This window comes from Priapulus caudatus, unplaced genomic scaffold, assembly GCF_000485595.1.
Source record: "Priapulus caudatus unplaced genomic scaffold, Priapulus_caudatus-5.0.1 Scaffold1476, whole genome shotgun sequence".
NCBI lineage: Eukaryota > Metazoa > Priapulida > Priapulimorpha > Priapulimorphida > Priapulidae > Priapulus > Priapulus caudatus.
In genome coordinates this window covers 1,493-11,873 of record NW_014578537.1, presented here as the reverse complement: position 1 = coordinate 11,873, position 10,381 = coordinate 1,493, and the positions used below count along the sequence as shown (strand labels likewise).

The following is a 10,381-nucleotide window of genomic DNA, read 5'->3' as shown; positions in this document are numbered from 1 at the left end:
GATGGATGATATTTTGCGCAAGGACAAGGTGTTGGTCACGATCTTGGTTCATTTGCCAAGTTAAATATGCATTAAACCTAGATTATTTAACCGTACTAGATGTGACAAACTAATCTTAATAACTCAAATAGGTAAGTTTTAATGAATAGTGTTTAATTATTTCCAAATACCACGACGATGTTGAATCGTAGGCGTGTTGTTGTTTATCTTATTCTGTACAGTCATTGTGCACACAGACACTCCTGACCCAGTCTACACAGATATCGCAATTATAATATGATATTATATATTGCTACTAATATTCTGATGCTTCTATTATTGCGGGTCTCTTGCTTGTGTGGTTCAGTTTGTTTTACACGTAACTGCAACTAACTAAGACTAAAACGAAGTAAGACTAAGAGTCAGACTTTCTTGAGTTGAGTACTACCTGATCAATGACAATGACGTTTTCGTTTGGCAAAACCAGATTATATATACCAGAATGTTTATTATGTTTTTATTCCTATTTGCAGGCCATTTATTTCTCACTATAGGTTGTGATGTAAAGTATGTAGATAAGAAATATGAAGTGCTAGCACAGTAACATATCACTGTTGGATCGGAGGGGGAGAAACAGTAGGCCTTGCCCCTGGCCATGGAGCTATACATCGAAACTCTGACGGGCACAGCGTTTGAGTTGCGGGTGACACCGTTTGAAACAATCATGTCAATCAAGGCCAAAATCCAACGGCTCGAAGGTAACAGATAGCAGTTAGCAAGATGATATGAATAGTTTGTGATGATAAAGTGTAATCATCAGATCAGTGTCTTTACAAAGGCATGCTGGAAGTACTAACTAAATTGCTAAGGTAGTTACAATGAAATTATTAAGTAGAATTCTAGATATGAGATAACTTACAGGTGCCCGATGTTTATGCAGTAGAAAGCGTGTGGAAATATATGATACATGTACTCTCCTTGGCATGAATTTGTTACGTGTTCTCATAGCTATATGTCAAAATATAAATGTACAGATCTGTACTCTAGCAAGATCATTTATAGCATGGTTTACGTGTGCATGCATGCACACCCTTGTGAGTGTGTGTGGTAATGTGCATGTGCGGGTGCACACGTGTGTGTGTGCGGTTACTAAACTCCTACAATCTTGACCAGCTTGTTTTGATGGGTTGCGTTTGTGATGGGTCTACGGCACACATTGCTACCGCAACGCTATGATGTTCGTTGCCACGGTGCACGTTGCCACGGCGCGCATTGCCACGGCACGCGTTGCCACGGCGCGCATTGCTAACGGCGCGCGTTGCTAACTGCACGCGTTGCTAACGGCGCGCGACGCTATGGTATTCGTTGCTACGGCGCAGTTGCCACGGCGCGCATTGCTAACCGAGCGCATTGCTAACGGCGCGCGACGCTATGGTATTCGTTGCTACGGCGCAGTTGCCACGGCGCGCATTGCTAACGGCGCGTGACGCTATGGTGTTCGTTGCTACGGCGCAGTTGCCTTGGCGCGCATTGCTAACGGCGCGTGACGCTATGGTGTTCGTTGCTATGGCACACGTTGCCACGGCGCGCGACGCTATGGTATTCGTTGCTACGGCGCAGTTGCCACGGCGCGCGTTGCTAACGGCGCGCATTGCTAACCGAGCGCATTGCTACGGCGCGCGTTGCTAAAGGCGCGCGTTGCTAACGTCGCGCGTTGCTAACGGCGCGAGACGCTATGGTGTTCGTTGCTATGGCACACGTTGCCACGGCGCGTGTTGCTAACTACGCGCGTTGCTAACGGCGCGCGACGCTATGGTATTCGTTGCTAACGGCTCGCGTTGCTAACGGCGCGTGACGCTATGGTGGTCGTTGCTACGGCGCACGTTGCCACGGCACGCATTGCTAACGGAGCACGTTTCCACGGCGCATTGCCACGGCGCGCATTGCTAATGGCACGCGTTGCTATGGTATTCGTTGCTACGGCGCGGGTCACCACGACGCGCGTGGCTACGGTGCGCGTTGCCACAGCACGCATTGCTAATGGCGCGCGACGCTATGGTGTTCGTTGCTACGGAGCGCGTCACGACGGCGCGCGTTGCTACGGAGCGCGTCACCACGGCGCGCGTTGCTACGGAGCGCGTCACCACGGCGCGCGTTGCTACGGAGCGCGTCACCACGGCGCGCGTTGCTACGGAGCGCGTCACCACGGCGCGCGTTGCTACGGAGCGCGTCACCACGGCGCGCGTTGCTACGGAGCGCGTCACCACGGCGCGCGTTGCTACGGAGCGCGTCACCACGGCGCGCGTTGCTACGGAGCGCGTCACCACGGCGCGCGTTGCTACGGAGCGCGTCACCACGGCGTGCGTTGCTACGGAGCGTGTCACCACGGCGTGCGTTGCTACGGCGCGCGTTGCCACAGCGCGCGTTGCTACGGCGCGTGTCACCACTGTGCGCGTTGCTAACAGCGCGCGATGCTATGGTGTTCGTTGCTACGGCACGCGTTGCTACGGCGCACATTGCTAACGGCGCGCCTTGCCACGGCGGGCGTTGCTAACGGCGCTGCTCGTCTCGCAGGCATCCCGATCTCTCAGCAGCATCTCATCTGGCAGTCGCGCGAGCTCGAGGACGAGTTCTGCTTGCAGGACTACAGCATCACAGATGGCGCCACGTTGAAGCTGGTGCTGGCGATGCGTGGAGGACCAATCAACGCTCGTCGCGGTGAGACTTCGCTCGCGCTCGCTCACGTCGCGATATTTCTAGCTAATCAATAACTGTGTCATGTGTTGCAGGGAACAGTCATTCTTTGAAACAAAGAAAGGTGTCAGCGATTATTTAGTAATGAGATCACGACTGTCCTGTTACAGTATACTGGGCATGAAATTAGCAAAAATGTGAACAGGCCCACCCAAAATTTTAAAAAGGCCATTAATTAGACAAATTGAACAGGCCCATACAAGTTTGAACAGCCCTTAATTTTGTTTAATTTATTCCATTATTAGTAAAACTATTAATTAGCTTTGTGTTTATTAGGCATACTCGTAGTATTTCAGTATTTCATTGTTATCAGTGGAGTTCTACTTGTTTGACAGGAATTGCTGGAACATGGTTTACTTCTTAGTAGTCGCTTAGTAGTTTTTTAATTTCTACGGGAGAGAAAGGGGGGGGGGTTATTGGGAGAGGGGAGAGGCGAACTTGCTTCGCGGCCAGGAAATGTCGGTAGTGCTCGATTGTGTTGGCAGATTCGATACTGCCGTAAGTGGCTGGTTGTGCCTAAGATTTGCATAAGGGTTTCGCTGTAATACTCCTATATTTACTGTTAAAGAAAACTCGTTACAAAAATGTAGATGTGCGATTTTAGCGTGTGAAGTATTACTATAGTATTATTTGTAAAAGTTTGTGATAGTAAAAGTAGCCGACGTTAAAGACATCTTTTCGTTAGTCTTTTAACAGCTGTGAAAGTTCACAAGAAATTGCCAGCCCAATATCTATATATATAATAGTGGGAAATAAGTTCTCAACGATCTAGGTAACATTGTTTATTGTGCACAAAAGCAAATTAATGTATAATTTAGTAAACGAACGGCGTCAGCAAAGCATTGCTGTGAAAGTTACAGCAATAAACGTATCGGTAAATTTTCTAGGTATACTATATATGCTATTGTTTATGCAGTTACTATCATATTATACTCTAAAATTATAGGGGGAGTATCCCTTTTATCGGTGCGTACACTTGGTGGTTTATCCGTGGCGTAATTTCATTTGTTTAACATCTCGCAGTGCCCTTGCCGGATGACAGCTCCATGAGTCTGAGGGAGATCACAGAGTATGTGGAGGCCAACAGGTATATGAAACACTGTAGCAACGTATTAGCCAGGAATGAGTATTGTGGGAGTGCAGAAAAAATATTTGCGAGTGCAATTTTTGTGTGTGTGTGTCTTTAGATCAATATTTTAGGCCATGCTACATATTTTTCGCCGTGCAGTTTCAAAACTGACCGTGCACATCACGGCTTCACGGCTCGCTGGCTAATACGTTGCTCTGTAGGCATGCATTGATCACTAAAATAAACAGCAAAACTGAATGGCCTGATCTGTCACGCAGTGGAAATCCTATGTAACGTAATGCAACATACAGTGACCTCACCCCCATCCCCCGCACCCCGCCCCGCCCTGCATTGGTGCGGGTGAAAGGAGGGGGATCATGCGAGAGAGCTCCATCATACCGGTGACTCATCGTCGGATCGTGCGAGGGTTCATCGTCATCCCGGTAACTCATCGTCGGGAGGGGTTTCCCCCTCATCCCAATGACTCATCGTTGGGAGGGATTTCCTCCTCATCCCAGTGACTCATCGTCGGATCGTGCGAGGGTTTTCCCCCTCATCCCAATGACTCATCGTCGGGAGGGATTACCCCTCATCCCAGTGACTCATCGTCGGATCGTGCGAGCGTTTCCCCCTTCATCCCGGTGACTCATCGTCGTTGCAGGGATGAGATCTGGGAGAAGCTTCCAGGAAACAGGCAGGTGACGTTGCTCGTCTTCCGCGAAGGGGACCAGCTCAACTTCTTCCGCGTCGTTGACCGAGGCGACGGCACGCTGACGCCGCTTTCCGAGTCCCTCAGGTAGGCAGGGGTAGAAATTAACTTTTGAACAAGGGGAGACCAATGGACTCCCCGCCCTTAAAAAGAGGGAGTCCGCAGCAAAATGAGGGAGCCCGCAGTCTGAGGTTCAAAATTAAAGATAGTAAAACGATTATTGCGAGAATTTCCCAGTGTTTTGACCACTGTCTAGAGTAACAATAAAATGTCTTAGAACGGCTTCGTATTCACCAAAAACTTGCCAAGTTTCGAACTTACTGGTTTCGAACATGTTTTCGTAAACATGGTCGTTTCTCTGTTATCTTGAACTAGGCGCGAAGATGGCGGGGAATTAGACCGTTGTGGCGCCACCGCTTTATCTGCCATAGACAAAGCATAATGGCTCTCTCAAATCATTGCACAGTTGTTTTCAATTAATCACGACACACAATAAAGTTTACCAATTCTGCCATTAGCATTGTCGGCCGACACGATAAAATGCATTGCTGTTACGATGTGTTTCATAATCCAATTTTCTTATGCTATAAACTACAATAAAATCTTAGTATTTTTAATGTTGGTGTAATCATGATATTTTTAGCTGTCAGGTGAGACTATATTCAGGCTACATTTAGTTTTTCTGAGCAAAAATCTCGCATATAGTCATTTTAACAATAACGCATGTGCATATTGGAAGATTCATGCGGTGTGCACGTAGTGCATGATTCCCGATGATCGATTTATAATCAAAAATCGATCGATTATAGTCTCAAATTCGATAATCGATTATGAAAACAAATAATCTATTTATCGGAAATACCAAAAACAAACAAACAAGGAACTGTACTCACGATGTGGTGAATTGATTATGACAAGTAGAGCACAAGTCCTGCGAGGGGCCCGTTGTCATGAACATTCGTAAAGTAATGGCTAATGTTAATGGCTAGCGATAACACTTACGACTAATGTTAATTTGCTACGAGAGTAGCTGTGACTAGAAACACTGCTCTAGCTACGACAAACTCACGATAACAGCAACTTCATAATTTCAGTCAGCAAGCCTAATTTATGCATATTTATGATGGCCTACCACATAATAAATAATATTTGATGATAAAATTACGTGGTCATGAAAATTTATTCTGCGCACTACAGACAAAATAATGTTTTATAACAAATAAGGCATATTTAAACCAATTTCTTTTATAAATTGATTGAATTACTGTAATAGCGAACAGACATTGATGTACATTACAGCAAACTTCACAGAGTTAATACATGATCATAAAACATCGATAATAATTGCATGCTAATCGCTATAATTGTATATACAAAATAAGATTAAAATTTAAATCTATGCTATTAATTAAATGCCGGACTATGCGCATCCAAACGCTAATTTTCCAGTTACTAGACTAGCAAATACTTTGTGTCATGCATAATCACACTACCTTATGGCAAAATAACTCTAGCTTCCTCCCATTTCAGTGCTGCGTTTGCTTAAGACCACAAAAAGAGGTGCGAAATCTGGTAATCTGGCGGAAGCCAACGCTAAAATTGTTTGCAAACAATTTCGCAAGAAATCGCGTTAGGTGACGTCACATGTTTTTATCTTTGCTACACCTGTACCGCTGCTACCCGCAGCACCGCTCCACGGGTTGCTTGGCAGAGCAAAACGCCGAAAGTGTCAACTACATCGCGAGAATTTGAACAACATTGAGGTATTTTCAATGGCCTTTTATAAAACGAACGCGCAGTGAATATGGTGAGGCAACTAGAGTTTATTGTGTTGTCATAGGTAGTTGATTCTATGCCCATGGATACGAAGTATTTGCTAGTCTAGCTATTTGGAGGAAATTAGGTTTCGTTTCGGGATGCGCATAGTGCGGCTTTAACCGATTATTCAATTATAATCGATTATCGATCGGTTATGAAATTCCAGCCGATTCCCATCACTAGTTGCACATCTGCCAAATTTTCTTTGGACATTTGCTGGAAAAATACGGTAATACTGTGAGGTCGTGCTCTAGAACGAACTAGTTAGTAGGTATATATAGCAGAATTTTCAGCGAGTCACACGGACTCCTGCATAATATGTCAAATCAGGGAGTATTTGACTCCGGACTCGCGTTAATTTTGCACCCTAGGTAGGTGCTGCCGCCACATGGAGCGCGCGCGAACCACGTCGATCGCCCAATCACCGTTTAGCTGACGACGTTTTGCTAAAAAATTTGTTGCCGTTCCTGATTGTGAGATTCACTGATGGTTTTTTTAAATTTATTCATGGTGGCCGATACTCCTTAACTTTTGCTGATATTCCCTAACATTTGCTAATATTTCCAGACATCAGTGACTGCCTTTATGTGGGCTGACAGTTGCTGTCATTTGTTTACATTTTGCTGTTATTTGTTGACATTTGCTGATGTTCACTAGCGTCATCTGACATTTCTCTGATATTTTGCTGAAAATTTGTCAAAATTGGCTGACACCTGCTGATGTTCCCTTACGTTCCCTGACATTCTCTGACATTTCTGTGACATTCTATGATATTTTCTGACATCTCTTGCATTGTTGACATTCTCTGACATTCTCTGACATTCCCTCACATTCTCTAACATTCCCTCGCATTCTCTGACATTCCCCCACGTTTCCTGACATTCCTAATTCTTTGACATTCTCTGACGATTGGCTCTACCTTTATGCATTCTCTGACATTCGCTAGTGGCATTTCTCTGACATTCATGCATTGACATCCCATGTTTCCTGACATTCTCTGACATTCCCTTGCATTCTCTGACATTCCTTTGCATTCTCTGACATTCCCTGGCATTCTCTGACATTCCCCCACGTTCCCTGACATTCCCTGGCATTCTCTGACATTCCCTGGCATTCCCTGACCTTGTCTGACATTCCCTGCCATCCTCTAACATTCCCTTGCATTCTCTGACATTCCCTTGCATTCTCGGACATTCCCTTGCATTCTCTGACATTCCCTTGCATTCTCTGACATTCCCCGGCATTCTCTAACATTCCCTGGCATTCTCTGACACTCCCTGGCATTCTCTGACATTCTCTGACTTTCTCTGATATTCGCTGACGTCTGCTATGCTCTTGCTTCTTCGTTTAGCGGCACTGCCGTCTGTAACTACCTTGAGGAGGATGACGAGGAGGAGGAGGAAGAGGAGGAGGTGGAGACAGAGAGTCTGCACAAGGTCGCGGAGAACGAGGAGACGCGATCAAAGATGCGCGCGCTCAGGAGCAAGATGGAGTGCATGACCCTCACCAAGAAGGTAGCTGTGTATCTCTGTGTGTGCGCGTGCATACGATCGTCGACGTCTTAGCCAGCGAGCCGTGCAGCCGTGATTTGCACAGTCAGCTTTGAAACTGCACGGCCAAAAACTTGTAGCACGGCCTAAATTATTGATCCATTGTCTTGGCTGAGATACACATACAAAAAAATTGCACTCCCACAATACTCATTCCTGGCTAATACTCTGACGATCGTGGGTGTGTGCGTGTTCCCCACGAAGGTAGTTCTGTGTGTGCGCGTGTGCACGAACGTGGGTGTGCGTGTTGCACACCTCATGGAATGGTGTATCGGGATTTGCCGTATCCATGTGTATCGGTGAATCGTTACACCTCCAATAAATAAACAAATAAATATATTTATTTATTTACTTATTTATTTATTTATTTATACAAACAATATGACAACTTAATAATATTATGATATGTATAACTAGATGACATGATCTCGGTCTGGTGTGTCTACCTCCTTTCTCACGCAGCCCCAGCAGCATGTGTAGCTTCACCTTCATCATTTCTCTCTCTCCCTCCTCTCTCACACTCTCTCCTCTCTCTCGCTCTCCCTCCTCTCTCACGCTCTCCCTCCTCTCTCTCGCTCTGATCCTCCTCTCTGCAGCGCTCTCCCTCCTCTCTCAGATCGCCTGCTGCCCTCCTCTCTCACGCTCTCCCTCCTCTCTCACGCTCTCCCTCCTCTCTCACGCTCTCCCTCCTCTCTCTGCTCTCCCTCCTCTCACGCTCTCCCTTCCTCTCTCTTGGCTCTCTCCTCCTCTCACGGCTCTCTCCTCCTTCTCTCTCGCGCTCTCCTCTCCTCTCTCACGCCTCTCCCTCCTCTCTCAGTTTCGTCGCTCTCCTCCTCTTCGTCGCTCTCCGCTCTTCTCTCACCCTCTCTCCTGCTCCTCTCTCACGCTCTTCTCTCCTTCTCTTATCACGCTCTTCCTCCTCTTCTCGTCGCTCTCCCTCCTACTCCTCAGTCTCCCTCCTCTGCTCTGCTTCCCTCTCACCTCTCTCCTTCTCCACGGCTCCGTCTCTGCATCTCTTGCGAACGCCCAACGGCAGCGTTGCAAGAAGCCGAGTACGCTTCGTCGCGCCCGCCGCACCGCCTGCAGTCGTGACGGGAGCATCCGGCTTCGCCGCGCAGCGAGCGGTTCCGTCTCCGCGCTAACGCGGCGGCGCGTCAGCTGCAAGCTGCCGCCGGTCGGCACGTCGTCAGCAGCGTTCCGAGTCGAGCCCCCAACGCGTCGCCGGGGAGATGGCAACGCCGCTGACACCGACGGTGACTGTGAACAGCGGCAGCCGGCCTCGGCGTTGCACGTCGCTAGGTACGTGCGAAATTAAATTAAATTTTAAAATTAAATTTATATTTATTATGAATTATGAATGAAATTGGAAATGAAGTTATGGTGTGCAGTTACGGTACGTGCGATCTGTAAATGTTTGTGTAGTAGTTTCTCTCCTCGTCCTCGCCGTCTCCTCTCTTCGTTCGGTCTCTCTCTCATCTCTCTCTCATCTCATTCTGCTCTGCTCATGCTCTGATCTGCTCTCGGTGCTCGTCTCTTTCCCATCCCTCTCCTATCTCTCCCACCGTCCCTCTCTCTCCCATCCCTCTCTATCTCTCCCACCGTCCCTCTCTCTCTCTCTCATCCCTCTCTATCTCTCCCACCGTCCCTCTCTCTCTCTCACCCTCTCTCTCACGCCGTCGTTGACGCGTCGTCGTCTGCCTTCACAGAGCTCGGCAGCAAGGTGATGTGCGCTTCGTTGCCTAGCAACCTCTCTGGCTCGTTAGCGGACATGCTGGAAGCCGTCAGCAGCAGCACGGAGTCGGAGCCGGACGCTCCGACGGCGGCGTACCCTGGTGGCAGCGCGGCGGCGGCGATGCGCGCGCGCTACATCTCGCGCTACAGCGACAGCAGCGATCTCTCGCAGCTCGACTCCGACCCCGGCCCTCCGAAGGTCGCGGCGGCGACGGGAGCGAAGAGTAAACACAAGAGCATCGCCGCGGGGGAGCACGCCGTGAAGAGGAAGCAGGGAGGAGCCGGGGAGAAGCCGAGAGGGGGGAGGGCGACGCGCGACGACGAGGACGTCCCGCGGGAACCGCGCCCGTGCCGCGGCCGGGCAGCGCGAAGGTGGCGCCCCCGGTGGGGGGCGTGCGCGTCGCGTCGTGGCGCGGCGGTCGCCTCGACGCGGCGGCGGCGGGCAACACGTCGTCGAACACTGAGGACGCGTTTACGGACAGCGGCGTTGAGAACACGTCGTCGGGCGAGCTCTCCGGCGCCCTCTCTCGCTCGCTCGCGCGATACTCGCTCCGCGGACGCAGCGTCGTCTCGCCAGGGGGCGCCTCTGCCACCGCCGCCGAGCTCAAGCTGATTGGCTCGCGGCTCGACCCGCGGCTCCGCCTGCAACCGATTTCGGCGGTCGACGCGAAACCCAAGGACGCGCCGCAGCCGCCGCCGACGACGACGCAGCAGCAACACAAGAGCGTGCATCGCGGCGCGGCGGCGGCGTCCGACCACCGCAAGCTCGAA

General features: G+C 49.2%; 1 protein-coding gene across 1 annotated transcript; it reads left to right on the top strand.

Annotated features, from left to right (window-relative positions):
• On the top strand, nt 1–7,894 carry LOC106816749 (AN1-type zinc finger protein 4-like). Its single transcript, XM_014821372.1, has 6 exons — nt 1–131; nt 513–737; nt 2,554–2,697; nt 3,757–3,820; nt 4,464–4,598; nt 7,681–7,894. Exons 2-6 carry the CDS (start codon nt 635–637, stop codon nt 7,892–7,894), a joined length of 660 nt encoding a protein of 219 aa, XP_014676858.1. The 5' UTR covers nt 1–131; nt 513–634.
• Nucleotides 7,895–10,381: the final 2,487 nt, after the last annotated feature.